General features: G+C 33.4%; 1 protein-coding gene and 2 non-coding genes across 3 annotated transcripts; all 3 read right to left on the bottom strand.

The window, feature by feature from the left end:
• Positions 1-11,372: 11,372 nt before the first annotated feature.
• LOC113848679 lies at positions 11,373-11,458 on the bottom strand. The gene has a single exon (XR_003501942.1). It is a non-coding gene; the product is annotated as a small nucleolar RNA SNORD72 (small nucleolar RNA).
• Positions 11,459-11,761: 303 nt separating this feature from the next.
• Positions 11,762-11,847, bottom strand: LOC113848668. The gene has a single exon (XR_003501931.1). It is a non-coding gene; the product is annotated as a small nucleolar RNA R16 (small nucleolar RNA).
• A 1,933-nt stretch (positions 11,848-13,780) lies between these two features.
• On the bottom strand, positions 13,781-16,255 carry LOC113847934. The gene is made up of 3 exons (XM_027477267.1): positions 15,709-16,255; positions 14,854-15,192; positions 13,781-14,413 (listed from the first exon to the last, which is right to left on the bottom strand). The coding sequence occupies exons 1-3, from the start codon at positions 15,994-15,996 to the stop codon at positions 13,907-13,909; spliced, it is 1,134 nt and encodes a 377-aa protein (XP_027333068.1). The 5' UTR covers positions 15,997-16,255; the 3' UTR covers positions 13,781-13,906.
• Between the last annotated feature and the right edge of the window lie 1,248 nt (positions 16,256-17,503).

The raw sequence follows: 17,503 nt of genomic DNA, 5'->3' as shown, positions 1-17,503 counted from the left end.
TAGCAAACATGGTCCTGGTTTGATTGATCAGCAGATTTGTGTCAAGTAGATTCTTCTAGTTTTGACCATTTCAAACTCAACGTGGATGGCTCGGTCCCTTCTTATAATAGAGCAGTTGGCTATGGCAGTCATATGAGGGATAATCGAGGTAAGTTCATTACTGGTTTTCAAGGAAGCACTACCCTCTGTTCTCCTTTTAGTGATAAACTTTGGACCTTATTTTGGAGAATCAAATTGGTTATCCAAAAGAAATTTCAGTGTATTTGGATTGAAGGGGACTCCTCTTATAATCTATTAGAATCTTGTAAATATAGTAACGGTATATTTTGTAATTATGTACTCTTCTCTATAAATTGAAATAACTCCGCAGTGCCCTAAAACACACGAATTCAATGTTTTTTTTTTTTTTTCTCAACATGGTATCTAGAGCCTAAGGAGAGGCAACCCTAATCCGTTTTTTTTTCTTGGTGGACCCACTATTCATTGGTGCCATTTTTTTTGGAAACTATATTTCATCTTTGGTTTTTGACATTTCACCCTCCTATTCCTGCACCGGCGCCACTGTTCCACGCCGCCATTTGACCTCTGATCACTACGGCAGCCCCACTGCTGTGGTAGCCTTTGTCAGATCGGCCAAACCCCGCTGACCGTGCCTTCATCGAAGTCCTCACGTGCCGCTTTCTCTCTTCGCGCGTGATGGCGTGTCTGTCGTCCTTTCTTGATGCCGTTGACTGGGGTTTGCTCGCCCCTTTCCCTTCTACTTGTATCCGGTTTCAGTTGGTTGTTTGGACATCTATTCAACCTTGTTTTGCCCTTTTGCGCTGCTGTTGGGGCATTTTTTTTCTCTCTTCTCGTTGACCAATGGCCTCCAGCACTCCAAAAGCTGACCCTCAAATTTTTACCAACCATGTCACTGTACCTCTCTCTTTTGAGCAGTTGGATGGTAAGTACTACTCCTCTTGGGCTTCTCACATTGAACTTTGACTTGTTGGACAGGGATATGAGACTCATCTCACCCAAACAGCAGACGATGTCCCGGAAGTCGATCGTCCTCTGTGGAAAAAGGTTGAAGCTTAGTTGTGCTGTATCATCCGAGCCACCATTCACTCATCTCTTCGTGATGTCTTTCGCATTCATCAAACCTACAAAGCTTTCTGCACACAAGCCCAACAACTCTTTACAAACATTTCTTGGCGACTCTACCAAGTTTGTGAAGACCTCATGACTATCCTTAGTGCCCATCAGATTAAGGATTCTATGTCGACCTACCTTGACTCGGTATTTAGCCTTCTCTATGAGTTCAATGAATTGCTTTCTCCCGCTGCCACTCCAGATGTGGAACTTGACAATTGCAAGAAGTTTTTCATGTCCTTGGCTCTATACGCTCTGCCCCTAGAATATTCTCGTTGATGAATCCATATTTTTACTGATATTTTAGCATAATTCTAGCTCATTTAATAAGGAAAATATATGAAGAAAGCAGAAAAACTCAGAAAAAGAGAATGATTGAAAGTTTTATTTCAATTTGTAGTTATTTTCGCATTTGTAGAATTTATGCTTAGTTCTTAAGGAATTTATCTTGTTTTGAAGGAATAAGCTGAGCAAAAGTCATGGAAATGGAGAATCAATGGGAAGGAAGAGGAAGAATGGAAATGTTGGACTCCAAAATACAAGAATTATGGGTTGCAGCCTGGGCGTGATCACTATTGTTAGTGAAAGTGATCATTCCAGAGCCTAAAAGAGAAGAAGAGCCTGTGCGTAATCACTTTTATTTACAAGAGTGAACGTTGCCAGTGTGCGTTATCACTTTCGCCAACGAAAGTGAGCGTTCCAGAGAAGACTCCATTCCTGAGGAGCTGCGCGTTGTCACTTTCGCTAACGAAAGTGAGCATTCCAGAGGCACTTGTATCAGGACAGCTTGCGCGTGGTTACTATTACTCACGAAAGTGATCACGCGTAGCCCTTGACCTCCTGCGTTGCCACTATTATGAATAAAAGTGAATGTTCCAGAGAAGCCTTCAACTCTGCAAGTTGCGCGTGGTTACTCTTGCTCTTGAAAGTGAACACGCGCACTACATAAAGCTTCTGCGTGGTTATTCTTGTGAAGAAAAGTGACAACGCGCAGAACTGAGGTTTCTATATATACATGATTGAAGCGCGAAAACGGGGGTTCTGTTCATTTTTTCAGTTTTTTTAGTTAGTTTCTGGTTAGAGGAAGTGAGAGAGAGGAGTGGGGATTCAGATCTTGGAGCTTCACGAAGAGGAATTGGAGTAGAGCAAGCTTCCATGACGTTTCTAAGTTTCTTCTTTTCTTTCTTTTTTCTTCTTCTGCTGCCATGGCTGTGTAATTCGTTCATAGTTAGGGATTGTAGATCTGAAATGAACATGTTGAATTGATTTGGATCTGGATTTCAAGCTTTGGAATAGATTGAGTGATTGATTCTGAACTTCACGTGTGAATTGAATGGAAATTTGATTAACTAAATCCAGAGGAACCTTTGTCAATGGAAATTGAATTTGTTCTTCAGATCTGAACCAATCACCGAGATTTTAGTTTTCTTAGGAATAAGGAACTTTGATCTTGCAATCTTTTGGTTTCTTACACTTAAAGCAACATTGAATTGAATTAGATCTAAGGAATTAGAATGGTTTAATTGAATGTTAGGTTCACTGAGTTAAGGAATTAACCTCTGAATAGTATAAAGTGAAACTGATTGTCATTCTTTCCAATTGCTTGTTAATTCAGAACTTTATTGATTAAACATTGGAGTTTTGGTGAAGCAATTCCCTAGCTATGGTTTCTCCCTCTGTTATCACATAACTGTGTGTTCATTGTCTTGTTTTCTGCAAGTTCATTTTACTTTTAATTGTTCCAGTTTGCTGCTGTTATATGTTACAAATCTCATTCCAAAATTCGTATGGCTCAAATGGTTATAATTCTGTGAAGTGGTACTTGAAACCTAAATTCCCTGTGGAGACGATATTTGGATCTTAAATTTACTCATCACTTGCTGCAATCCTAGTGCACTTGCTAGTGTTAGATTGTGAACAACACTCGTGTTCGTGATCAGATCCTGGGGAGCCTCACAGAAGCTACAATGGACAATACCTGGGCGACCTTCCTTCGTGTCCCCCCCAAAACCTCCTTGGAGCCTTTGCTCCCTACTCTTGTTGACTCTTCTGCTTTGGTTTCTTACAACACCAACCGACCTCCACAGCGAAAGGGCGACAAAGGACGTCCTTGGTGCGATCATTGCCACCGACCAGGACACACAATTGATAAGTGCTAGACTCTATATGGTCGACCTCCTCGCACTGTTCCCGAGGCTCCTTTTTATTTATTGTCCATTAGTCAACTTACCCAGTCTCTTGATTGTGTTATCTTTTTTATCAAAAATTCTGTTTCCTTGCAGGACCGGAGTATGGGGAGGACGATTGGCTCCAGATGTGAGTCCCATGGCCTCTATCAGCTCAACAAACCCTCTCTTGTTGGTTCAACAGCAACGTATCCACTTCTGATTCATGTTTGATTAGGACATCCAGGTCTTGATAAGTTGAAACAACTATACCCTAGTCTTTCTAAGTTAGAGTCTTTGTCTTGTGAGTCATGTCAATTAGGCAATCATGTTTGTAATTCTTTTTCTAGTCGCACTATGAGTCGGGCTTCGTCCTTTTTTATTTTAGTTCATTCAAATGTTTGGGGTCCAAGTCGTATTTCCTTTACATTAGAGTCTAGATATTTTGTTACTTTTATAAACGATTTTTCCCGTTGTACTTGGTTATACTTAATGAAAGAACGTTTAGAAATTTTTTCAATTTTTTAGTCTTTTTTTATGAAATAAAAAATCAATTTGGTATCTCTAGTCGCACTTTATAAAGTGATAATGCATGTGAATATCTGTTTACTCAGTTTCAGAGCTTTATGGCATTACATGGTGTGTTACATCAAACATTTTGTCCTTATACCCTCTAACAGAATGGAATTATAAAACGCAAAAATAGGCATCTACTTGAGACCACTCGTACTCTTCTTCTCCACTTTCATGTTCCTCATCAATTTTGGGGTGATGCGTACTTACTGCATGTTATCTCATTAACCGCATGTCTTCCTCTGTTTTACAAGGTAAAATCCCTCATCTAGTTCTACACCTTACCACTTTCTTCATTCTTTAACACCTCGGGTCTTTGGTTCTATATGTTTTGCTCATGCTCTTGGTCCTAGCATTGACAAGCTCTCTCCTCGGTCTCATAAGTGTGTTTTCCTCGGGTACCCACAATCTCAAAAAGGATACAAGTGTTATTCCCTTACTCTTCACAAGTATTTCATCTCTGCTGATGTTACTTTCTTCAAGTCCATTCCATTCTTTGAGCTTAGAACATCTACATTTGAGTCTTCCCCATCCACGATTGCCCCTAGTTCAATCCTTTTATGTCCTCCAAAGGAGTCTTCATCCCCTCCACACCCATCTCCTCCACCTTTACAGGTATATTAGCGTCGTACTCGTCTTATATTAGAGCCACCAAGCACCAACAACACCATGGACTCATCTTTGGAGCCACCTCTTTCGCTTCATCTTCCAATCCCACCCTTTGAACCTGACATTCCCATTACCCTTCGAAAAGGTATACGTTTTACTCGTAGTCCTTCTCCTCATTATATTTCTTTAAGTTATCATCTTCTTTCTCCTTCCTATTATTCTTGTCTTTCTTCATTGTCCTCTGTTTCTATTCCTGAGAGTGCAGGTGATGCATTTGCCCATCCAGGATGGCAACAAGCTATGTTAGACGAGATGTGTGCAATACAGAACAATGAGACTTGGGATTTCGTTCCTCCACCACCAAGGAAGTCAGTTGTTGGTTGTTAGTAGGTGTATACAGTCAAGGTTGATCCAGACAGTAAGGTTGATTGGCTTAAGGCCCGTCTCGTTGCCAAAGGCTATACTAAAATCTTCGGGTTAGATTATAACGACACTTTCTCTCCTGTGGCCAAATTACCCTCTGTGCGACTATTCCTATCTATTGCTGCCATACGTCATTGGCCTCTTTATCAGTTGGATATCAAGAATGTTTTCTTACATAGTGATCTGCTCGAGAAAGTATACATGGAGCAACCTCCTTGCTATGTTGCTCAGGAGGAGTCCTCTGGTCTTGTATGTTGATTACAAAAATCTTTATATGGCCTCAAGCAGTCACCTAGAGCATGGTTCAACAAATTCAATACTGTGATTCAACATTTTGGCATAACTCAGAGTGAGGCTGACCATTTTGTCTTCTATCGTCACTCACCTATCGGTTGCATGCACCTAGTTGTTTATGTTAATGACATTGTCATCATAGGTAGTGACCATCATGGCATCACACAGGTGAAGCAACATATCTTCAAACATTTTCAGACAAAAGATCTTGGCAAACTCAAATATTTTTTGGGAATAAAAGTAGCATAGTCCAAAAATGAGATCATCATTTCCCAAAGGAAGTATGCAATGGATATTTTGGAAGAAACAAGAATGTTAACTTTCAAGCCAATTGACACTCCCATGGATCCCAATGTGAAGCTCCTGCCAAATCAGGGGGAGCCTATTCTAGATCCTGAAAGGTACAGATGATTAACAGGAAAGTTGAACTACCTCACTGTTACCCGTCCAGATATCTCATTTACAGTGACTGTAGTAAGTTAATCCATCAACTCTTCATGTAAGGAACATTGGGATGCAATGACTCGCATTGTTCGATACATCAAAGAAGCTCCAGGAAAAGAGTATTTTGTATGAAGACAAAGGACACACTCGAGTTATGGGGTATTCTGATGCAGATTGGGCAGGATCTCCTGTAGATAGAAGGTCCATTTCTGGATTCTGTATATTTGTCAGAGATAACCTTGTCTCTTGGAAAAGTAAGAAGCAGAATGTTGTAGTCCAATCCAATGCAGAAGCGGAGTATCGAGTTATGGCTATAGCGAGTCATGAGCTTATATGGCTCAAACAGTTGTTTCAAGAACTAAAATTCGGAGAGGTCACACATATGTCACTTATATGTGATAATCAAGTCGCTATGCATATTGCCTCAAATCCAGTATTCCATTAGAGGACAAAACACATTGAAATTGATTGTCACTTTGTTAGAGAGAAAGTCATATATGAAGAAATATCTACTAGTTTTGTCAATTCCTATGACCAACTAGAAGACATAATTACTAAGTCACAAAGAGGTCCTCAGATTAACTACATATGTAACAAGCTTGGTGCATATGACCTATATGCTTCAGATTAAGGGGAAGTGTTAGAATCTATTAGAATCTTGTAAATATAATAACTGTATATTTTGTAATTATGTACTATTCTCTATAAATTGTAATAACTCTGTTGTGTCCTAAAACACACAGATTCAATTTTTTTTCTCTTAACAACTCCAAAGAAATTTTATCTCTTGTTCTGAATATTTAATCTTGCTCACATCCTTTTGCTTCTCTTCTATATGATATTAGAGCCCTGCTGAAAAAAATTAAATTTGTTAGATTTAACTACATTTGTGAAGAAGCAAATCAATATGTTGATTGACTTGCTAAGCTTAATGTAGATGATTGTATTCCCTTGATTTGTTTTGATAATCCCCCTTCTTTGTATCATTTTCGTTGTCTAGATGCATGTGTCATTTGATCAACTAAATATAAATCTTAATGCTTTTTGTTTGGGCTTTAGCTCCTCTACTTAGTAAATAAATAAATAAATTTTTTAATTATTTATTATTTATCTTTAAAAAATGAAAAATTCAATTTTTAATGTTAAATAAATTAATATATTTAACAATAAGAGTAATAAGTTTATGGCTCATTAATATAAATCTCATGATAAATAAATATATAAAATAATTAATGCATATAAAAGTGAATTTTTATTTTTTTTATAATTAAGACAAAAAATAAAGATATTTTTTTATATAAAAATTGAACAATGTATTAACGTAATTTTAGTATAAATTTAATGTAAAAAATAATATTACATTGAACTTAAAGTAAAAATTATGTACATATATATTTAATCCTTATCTTGGCGTAAAAATAGAGGTTCCAAATGGATTTGGATCCTCTACAATTTAAGTGTGAACTACAACCTGTAGTCTAAATTCGCTTAAATGAATTTGGCAAAAAAATGATTTTTACTTAAGCTAAAAATATTTGTTTAAGCGAATTTGACATAAAGTGATTTTCGCTTTGCTTAAGCTAAAATTGTGAAAAATTTCAAAATTTCATCTTCCTCTCTAAACTACACAAAATTTGAGAAACTTTGTAGTAGATCATGTGGTCAATTATTTTTCAACAAATTTCTCAAAGTCATCATTCTTATAATTCTTATTATCATTTTTAACAATTTAACTCAATTCCAAATAGTTCTACCTCACTCATGCTTAACATAAGTAAAACACTAGATAATATATTTAGAAAATTTAGTGGGATGACATATGTAAAAGTCTTTGGTAACTAAGTAGTTATTGATAAGAAACAAAAATTTCTCTAAATTTCTATAGTTTAGAGAAGGAGATACAGTTTTAAATTTTTTCACAATTTTGGCTTAAGTGAAACAAAATTTGCTTAAGCGAATTTACACTGCAGGCTGCAGTTACCGCTAAAATTGTAGAGGATCTGGATTGGTTCTGAACCCATAGATAATTGTGACCGAAGTAGGTGGAATTATATGGGCGTGGAGAGGTGTGTCCATAATTTGGTCATTACTACCTATTGGGTGGCACTTTGATGGTTTCGTGTTCCAAACCTTGTCATGCTAAGAGCTACGTCATGTTTACGTTGTCTAATGCTTGCTCATTTATAAATGCTACAAGTTGGTTTAATTCCACATTTAAATCCAAAAAAAAAAAATTAAAAGAAAGAAAGAAAGGTTAATTTCATTAAATAATACATAAGGCAAGAAAAGAAGCTTTTTTTTTTCTTTTGAAGAAGCCTGTTTTGAAACTAAATTTTGATAAGAGAAATGTTCATAAACTTATAAAGTACACAATAATAAATGAGAGCTTATAGACGCTTAACTTGTATGGGTGAACTAGGCGAGTGTAGGTATTTTTCTGGTGGAACGAGTTTATCCCAACTCTCAACATGTCTTATTCTTGTAATAGGTTGTTTAATGCTGCGAGATGTAACCTACACCCAAAAGTGACCGCTACCTCCTTTTCAAGGCGTAAAACACCCTTACTAGAGAAATTACGCTTGAAAGCCCTCCAAGCAAAATATTGTTTATGGATTTTTATTTAGTAGAGTGCTCTCTCAGTTTCGTCTGAGTGTTATTTTTTCACTCAAGCATACCAAGAAATTATTATCCAAATATGCTCCCTTGTGCTTTGCAGTGTCCATACTTCATAATTTATCTTTATGTTGCACTTTGTGTATGTGAACTTAGGGAGTACACTTGTGAGAATGTCTTTTGAGAAGAAATCCTTCATTCTTCTTTTCTACTCTCTAGGGAAGATTATCCAACTTCTAAAGTATCAAAACATGAAAGAGAGAAAAAGTTTTTGCTTCATCTCTATAGCTCCTCCCTTAATACAATGCTCGTTAATTATATAATAAGAGTTTTTGTCATTCCCATTGTTCAACTTTTATGAACATTATTATTCTCGTGGGTCAACTTCTGCATTTTCTTTTTAGGTATCCTTTTGATACACAAAAAGGTCAAAGTGATGCTCAGTAAAAAAACCTTTATCCTTAATTGACTTGACAAGACTCTATTTCGCTGCATATTCCCATAGTCCAAAATCTTTCAAACTTTGTGAATGTGCTACCCAGAACACATGTTGCTGACTTCATAGGGTTTTTTCTCTTCCCATTTTGCTTCAATTATTTTCAATGCATGCACAATGTCCTTTTGTCGTACCTAGTCTTTAGATATGTACAAGTTCTTAATATTAGCCTTTGCCATCATTCTTCAATCGCAAACTCTTGTCCTACTTTTTCACTTTTACCCTTATTATTAACAGTATTTCAACCGTTCCCAATAAAGCCTAATAACATTATATCATTAAGGTTTTCAACGTTAAACATTTTAAGTGAAAATTCAAATTTATAAGCATTATGTTTAAACGCTAAAAAAGCTTGAAATACTTCTATCCCTACGTTGTTTTTTGGTAAATTATATTTTTTGGTTAAATAAAAATCACTCCATTTTTTTTTCTCCTTATTTATTTTTTTATTAACTCAAAAGAAAGATTGGCTTTTTATTTTAAAATACATTTTAAAAGATTGACCTTTTTTTCATGGACGACATAATTTTTATAATTTTTAAATAAAAATAAAATATTTTAAAATAATATTTACTTCAACAATAACACATGACACATAGTTAAAAGATAAGACATGTATATCTAGATTAGAGACAAACTTTTGAAATGTTAGATACGTGACATGAATTTAAAAATTATTTAAGATTATAAATTTTTAAAATATTTAATATTAATTTTAGTAATAATTAATACAAAAATTAAAATAAATATTTTACAGTTTCTAATATTATTTTTAAAATTCCTAATTTTAATAAGTCAAATAATTATATTTAATTTCACTTTTTAAGTCTATTATATCTACTAAACTTATTACAATTATTTTTTTTAACTTAATCTTATTTTAAAAATTTAATTTGTATTTTATAAAAATTTCAATTAAACTTATTATAAATATTTTTTTGCTAACAATTAATAGTACAATTAAAATTTAATTCTTATAATTCTTTATCTTAATTTAAAAAAAATTCAGAATCTTAATTTTTTTTTAAATTCATAATTTTAAATATTCAAAGTAATTACCTAATGGATAAAGGAGTGCTTCATAGCATATGTTCACAAAGTGGAGATACTAGTCTCTCTTTATATACCAAGTATCGTTGCCCGAGCAAGTATTATTATAAAATATTACTGCTGTATATTTTGTGATGTGACAAAAAATATTAAAACAGAACAATAGTTTTAAGGATATTGTTATTATAGAAATAACTTTAAAAATGCTTTTTTTTTCTCTGCATGAGCCTCTTTTATCTCCTCTACAACTTTTTTTCTTTAATGTTATTGCCTTTATAAAACATGATTAACAAAGAAATTGTTTGGGTTGATGCCACTGTAAGAGATTTATACACTAATCATTAGCAAGTATTGTTTCCATGGTTCAGTTCCATTGAGTGAATAATAATAAAGACTATCGTGTTTTGTACAAACCTGGAGCCTCTTTGTCATTGGACAAGGGCCAACATAATAATCCTTAAAGAAGTATGTGGAGCGTTTCTTTAAAAGATACTGGTGCAATTCCAGTCCAACATTGCACCATTTTGTTCAAAGTAATGGTTATTCAAATACTATGAGAACCACGAAGGAGACAACAAATTTGCGAGATAAAACAACCAGCTTGACAGGAAACTGTAGATTATAAGCCAATCTCCACATATATTAAATCCGGCACAAGGTGATTTAATCAAGTAGAAGCCTTTCATGTGTTGTGCATTCAACATCCACAATAGTATTTTCACCTTCACGTTTCTGGGTCCAAATAGACATTTCACTTGTACATTCACAGAAAGGGATATACCATCGATCAAGGTCATGATTAGAAAGTCCGAAGCTGAGACAACGCAGATGGCCTTTGGTGTATGCTATGTTTTTCTGGAATAAAGTTGTTTATGCCTATGAGGTTTTTAAAACCAATTTGCCGTTAAGGATTAATGTAATAGTGAGAAATCTGTGATGTGTTGTTAACACATCAGTAAAAAAATACATACCTGCAAAAACCCATAAGAAATGAAATTAGTTTCTGAAAATGTTAGAGCATTTTTTATTTTATTTTTAAAAAGTTACCTTTATAAAATAAAAAATAAGTATATTTTTTGTTTTTAAAAGGAAAAGTCTTTATAGAAACAAACATTCTCTTAATTTTGAATTTTTGTTTTTATTTTAAATTATATATGCGTTCCCTTATTTTTATTATTGTTTCCTGTTTTCTAAATTTTGAATAAAAAACAGTAAATACTGACACACAAACTTTTGAAAACAAGAATCATAATGAAAACAAATCATTTCCTAGCACCAAACAGTCATTGATATCGCCCATATATGAAATGAAAATACACAATCTATTTCACAAAGACAAACGTATGCTCTTGTTTGGTGGATGGTAAAATGAACAGACAACATGATCATATCGTAGAAATAAACACAAAAAATAGCAATATGCAATTGCAGGTTTCCAAGCCAATCTTGGAAAAACATTGCAATAAACATGAAATTCTGTCCAAGGGAGAAATCCCATTAAGTAAAATTAGATCCAGTAAACAGCAATTATCTAACACCCAGATGTCAAAATAACTTCAGAACAAGCGATTGATAATTCTGCTCAGAAGAAGCAAATGATATCATTAGAAAATTTCATATGTCCAGACATATATTTATGCAACTTCATCATTGCAGAACTATTACACCTTACAACACCCAACAAACCCAAGAATGCCAGTTGCCAGAAAAAAAAACTAATAAACTACAACAATCAATCGTATATGGGGAATGCAATTGAAAAGAAAACATAATGTAATTGCATCTCAGAGACATTCCAAATTTGGAAATGGCAGACAATCAACATGGCATCAGTTCAGTCCGCCCGTCTGCTTTTCTTCATCATTGATGAGTTAAACAATAGCTATGGCAAATCAGCAACAGTTTTTCAACGCAAACACAAGATACAATCAAAAGTAACATTAATTTGCAAAGTTAAAACAGGGAAGGCATCAGATAATAAGCGGAGTTTTTGATCTTCACAGAATTATTCAGTGTGTAGGATAAGAAATTTTAACATCATTTGCCAACCCTAAATCATAATAGTAAGAGACACAACATAGAAGAAACATTGAAAAAAAATACAAGTAAAATGGCATCAGATAAGTGGAGTTTGTGTTCAGCACAGCTTATCAGTATATCAATAAGCGGTTTCAAATGTAATCATCAGCTGCCAATTTTCTATTTGCAAAACGAATTTTTCTTATCCTTTTTGTTGTTTTGTATTTCGGTCGATCCATTTGACCCATGGCAATTTGAAAATTGGTGCAATGGGTTGGTAAGCCAACCATTTTCAATCTCTGCATCAGTTATATCTCCACTGGCATTAAAGTTCAACACAGTTGGAGAGGGTAAACAGATGCACTACATCAAGCACGAACAAATCACGAAAAAAAGAAAAATAGAATTTCATGAAATCAAACAATGGCCTCGATGGATTCAAAAATAAAATGTCGTGGATATGAATCTTCTTCATCAACGCTTTTCAATATCTATTAAAAAAGCGTTGATCAATAGGAGCGAAATTGGAAATCGAAAACGAAGAGAGTGAGGGAAGTCTGAGCCAACAGTGCTGTGAGAGCCGCCAATTTGAGGCTTAACTAAAACAACTTAAATAAGGGCTGCAAGGAAATTAGGGTTTGCGCTTCGTAGAGTAGTCTCTGCCGTTTTATCGACTACGGGTCGTTCTACCCAAACCAAGACGGTGTCGTATTCCATTTTCTCTCTTACAATTATTTCATTTTTCTTTTCAAAGGAATAAAATTAGTGCAGTCTTTTATTATTATTATTATTATTGAATTAAACCAGCCAGCTCGACTAGTTGAATAAAAAATCGATCAATATTTCAATCCGATTAACTTAAAAATTAACCAATTTCTAAATTGATGAAAATTTGTAAAACAAACAAGTGAAAAGCGATAGAAAAATCAGTTTGAACGGGTCAAATTTTAAATTTTCTATAAAAATTATTATTTTGATTTTTTAGAATCTTTTACTTTTGAAATATTTTTTTATTAAACACAAAATAATAACAAATTATAAAAACTCACATACATATTATTATTAATTTTTTGCTTACGGGTTGAGAGCTTGATTTTAATAGCATTTATTTAAAATGAAATGCTAATGATGCAATTTGTGATTTAGATCGTGATTTATTGTTCAACGGAAGAGATCATCAATAATAATTTTTCAATTTTATTTCATTTATAAAAAACATCTACAATCAATTTTTTTTAAATTTTAACTAAATTAAATTTGAAGTTAAATTAAAAAAATGATTTTGAAAAGAAGAAACAATTATAAGTAAACAATAAATTAATAGACACTCATTAAAGAAGAAAGATACATGACTTAATAAAAGAAAAACTCGTAAAAATTCTCTTATTAAAATATAAAAAAATATATTTATATTTACCATATAAAGATGAATTAAAAAGTCTCTTGACATATATAACAAAACAAGAATGAGTGACTTTATCTTAAAAAAAGTATATAAATATAATATTTCATTTAAAAAAAATAATGAATCAAATTATAATATGAAATTGGATTATTAGATAATATTTTTTAAAAATTAGTTATATTTCTTTAAAAGAGTTTGTAATAAGTCTACAAAGTAACTCAAGTAACATTTTGCCTAAATCATCAATAATTTATTATTAAATTATGAATGGAAAAAAGTGAGATTTATATTATTTTTATAGTTTTTAATAAATTTTAATTAATAAAAAGAATGTGTTAAAAGGAGTACATTAGATAATGTTGTTTGTAATTTTCATAGTTCAGTGTATTCCACTCATTAACAGCGTAGTTTGAGCTAAAATTTTATTTCGTCTTATATGAAACGAGTCCAGCTCGAACTTCTACGCTAATTAAAGATTAATGATCCTAAATGCATTTTATCATTTTAATGTCACTCCCTGCTAAATATTTAATTAAGTACCTTCAGAAATAGGATAAACTATAACTATTCTTCTTTCATTCGGCTATGCTTGTCTATGTAATATGTACACCGACAAATTTTCTTGCTGTTGACAAGTTGAGAGGGTGAAAATGAGGGTAAAAGAGATAAGGAAAATGCTAATTCTTACTGCACTACTTTCTCTACTCCATCCTGTTCCTTCTTAAGATCAGAGGGAGGCAAAAAGCAATCCATGGACAAGCCACAAATGTTAAAATCAACCTCTTCTATCCTCCACGTCTCCTCAATTCTCCGCTGGTGATTATGTGCCATACCGTACCTATATAAGATGTTCACTGTCTTGCCACCATGTGCTATGTTAATGCCACCAACATACCTATAGTCTTCAATCACAGACTCCATGCTTGTTTCCCAGAAGACAGAGTCATTTCCATTAACAGATTTCATCCTTACCAACTTGGTATCCTCGAATTTGACTAGTAGCCCCGTGCGTTGGCTAAAGTACCCCCACACAGTGTGTCTTATAATTTCTGTATGGGACGTGTTTTGTGCTTGGAGTATGTCATGTGCTGTCTCTAACTTGAGTAGAAAACAATCTTCGTTGTTAATGGTTTTCTCTCCTACACATACAGCGTCTATGAACAAGTTAGCTGTACACCTTGGGTCCAGCCCCTGATAACAACAATCACAAAATGAACAAATGAAGAGAGTGAAAAAGAATACTTGATCAAATCCCTTCACAGCTTTAACCATACTAAGTAAAATTGGAATACGATTCATTTAGTGTAGCACCTTGTTACTCTTTATATCATAACCAAAAAGGCTGAACTTTTTATTTAAATGTGAATTTGATAGGCATAACTATGGCCTAAATGATAAATCAAAACTTTCACTTGCACATCAAATGGATGACAACTCAATTGTTGATTAACGAGCATATAAAGAGTTAAGCACCAACTTAATTTAAAAAATGGGTATTCAATTTGATCATTGTTATGATAAATTGATTGACAGATAATCAAAAGGTTAAGAATAAATTTACCATTGTGCAATATCGGGTTAACTAATAACACCAATTCTATGTGCTAAATTCGATGCTTTTATGTTGTAACCTGAAAGAAGCGGCGAAGGGGTCTAGGGGGGCCTTTGTTGGCATGACAAGTTTGAGAAGTAGATTGATTCCACGCTACCTTGCCATCACTACCTGCACTAACCTTGAAACCAGAAACAACCAATTCAAAGTGCCACAAATCAGGGTTCTTTTGCCACAGCACGAAACCCCCTACTTCAGCCCTCCCTCTTGGTTTCACCCCACCATCCCCTTGACGCATCTCTGACCCAAACATTCTCACTTGTCCCACTGCATACATGCTTTTCAACGAATCCAACGCTCCCACTCCTCCAATCGCAGCTATGTACTGCTGCACTATATATTTGGCACTTGAAGCTTCCTACACATCCAATAACAAATATGCGTCATTCCTTATATATAATTGAAAAATCAATTCTCCCTCCTTTTAGTTTGGATCTGTTTCTACCCCTCGTCTATATCAACACAATACAGTGTCACTTTTAGAAATTATATCAACATTTATTCATTTTGACACACATACTAATAAAAAATTATTTTAGTCCATATATCATAGCAATCGAATCAAAATTTTAACTAATTAAAAAATAAACAAATCTTAAGTCTAGAATCATAAGTATTTTTTATGTTGTTATTTAATCAAAATTACAATTTTCCTTTAGTAATTGACGTTGAGTTCAATATTAAATGTTAGCATATATTATCGAAATAAAATTCTAAATTTATTCATAGAATAATATCAAAATCACTTCGAGTGTAACGATTAAGTTTACCCATAGAAAATAACTAAAGGTTTTAATTGATGCATATAATAAATCAGAAGTTTAATGTTAATAGTAATTGTGAAGTCTAATTAAGATTGAGATTGGAAGCTTACGATGGAAGAATCTTTGAGGGGGCGAATTAAGGTGTGATCGGATTGAACCTGAAGAGGGATGAGAGGACAACCAACAAGCTTAAGCAATGCGAGGAATTCGTGGTTGGAGGAAGCAGAGAGATGCGATGATTTATCAGCGGAAATTTGAGCTTTCATGAGAGCTCGAAGATTCTGCCATCGATTGGAACCACTGTTCCCAATGCTGGTCCACATGTCCTCTGGAATAGGCACCTCCAACACCGTTTCCAATCCATCTACTTTGTCAAAATTAGGACACAGTTTCCTCATCGAACAAGAATCAATCAATCGATTTTGATTGATTCTGAATTTCTAAGATAGCAATTCCTACCTAATTGATACGATAGACCAGAAATTGAAGGAATCGTGGATTCGATTTTTTGCTTAATTTGTGTGTGAATGGTGAAACGAAGAAAGAAGCGTTAAGCGTTTTTCCTTTTGGAAGGCGTGCCTTGGGCGTCGGTGCAGGGGTGACGCGCGTGTGGCCACGGCTTTACCGGCATGTCGTTATCCCTTCGCGTTAGGGATCACCAACCTTCGTAACGGAAATCTAGCATGCATGAACCAAATACGTCCTTGCCATTTCTTTTTAGTCTTTTTCACAAATTAGGAATGTGTGTGCACTGTGCTCCATACACTCGCAACCATTTTAGTTCGAACGGATTCTTTATTTTCTTTCCAGTTGAAGCTTAACATAATAATTACTCAACAGCCTCTCTGATTATTATTAGCCAATGACTTGCTATTTATTTATAGAAAAATAATCATACAAATTAAGTTCACTTGAAAAAGGGACTCCATATTATACGCCACTATAGATAAAATTATTTATCTATGCTTTTATAAATTTAATTTAATTTAGTATTAAATATATTTTTAATCTTTATATTTTAGTAAATTTTTTATTTTGATCCCTCCAAATTAATTTTTTATTTTAATTATTATATTTTAATAAATTATTTTAAATCTTAGTTGACATAGTCCAATCAAAAAAGACATTTGACAATGTCTTAGTAGACCAAAACAAAAATAATTGATTAAAACAAAAATTTATAAGCTTTTAATTTAAGATTTTGTCATACTCAGCCTTTAAGATTAAGGATAAGCAGTTAATAATAGTAAAATTTTATTAAAAAAAAAATATTTATTGTATTTTTATAACTTCAATACAATAACTGTGTACTTTTTTTTATAGAATTTTTTTATTTATGGATGTTTAAACTCAATTTTGAAAGCTGAGGTTAACAAAACTCTTTAACTTATTTACACTACCCTAATGAGATTGATCAACATTGACACCTTGAGGTACTTCCATGAAAACCTTTTCATATATCTAACTATGGAAGAATATGTTATTAACATCAAGTTATTGTAAGCACCATTTTTATAAAGTTGCAAATGTCAATAGAAGTCTCACATTAGATATTTTAGCAATGAGAGCAAATGTATAAGAATAATTTATGCTTTTATTTGGCTTATAACCACGAGCAACCATCTTAGCTTTATACCTTTATGTCAAACTATTTGATTTATACTTAATTTTATAAATTCATTTAGATTTAATGGATTGCTTACTTAGAAGAAAATTGAAAATAGACAAAGTGCTATTGTCGTCATGGCTTTTAAACTCAATTTGCATAGCATCAATCTAATGAAGAAATTTAATAGCTTCATTATAAGACTTTGGTTTATAATTGATAGAGATAACATTGATGAAATTGAGAAAGAGAAATAATTTGATAAGATAGAATTAATAATATATCTCATAGTCAAATAT

Source organism: Abrus precatorius, unplaced genomic scaffold, assembly GCF_003935025.1.
Source record: "Abrus precatorius isolate BTA unplaced genomic scaffold, Abrus_2018 Scaffold8, whole genome shotgun sequence".
Classification (NCBI taxonomy): domain Eukaryota; kingdom Viridiplantae; phylum Streptophyta; class Magnoliopsida; order Fabales; family Fabaceae; genus Abrus; species Abrus precatorius.
This window is presented reverse-complemented; position numbering and strand designations above follow the sequence as displayed.

Coding starts and splice junctions, on each gene's coding strand:
- LOC113847934 (XM_027477267.1), bottom strand. CDS start 15,996: ATGAGGAAACTGTGTCCTAATTTTGACAAAGTAGATGGATTGGAAACG. Junction 15,193..15,708: donor CCCTCAAAGATTCTTCCATC/GTAAGCTTCCAA, acceptor TTGGATGTGTAG/GAAGCTTCAAGTGCCAAATA. Junction 14,414..14,853: donor CCCTTCGCCGCTTCTTTCAG/GTTACAACATAA, acceptor TGTTGTTATCAG/GGGCTGGACCCAAGGTGTAC.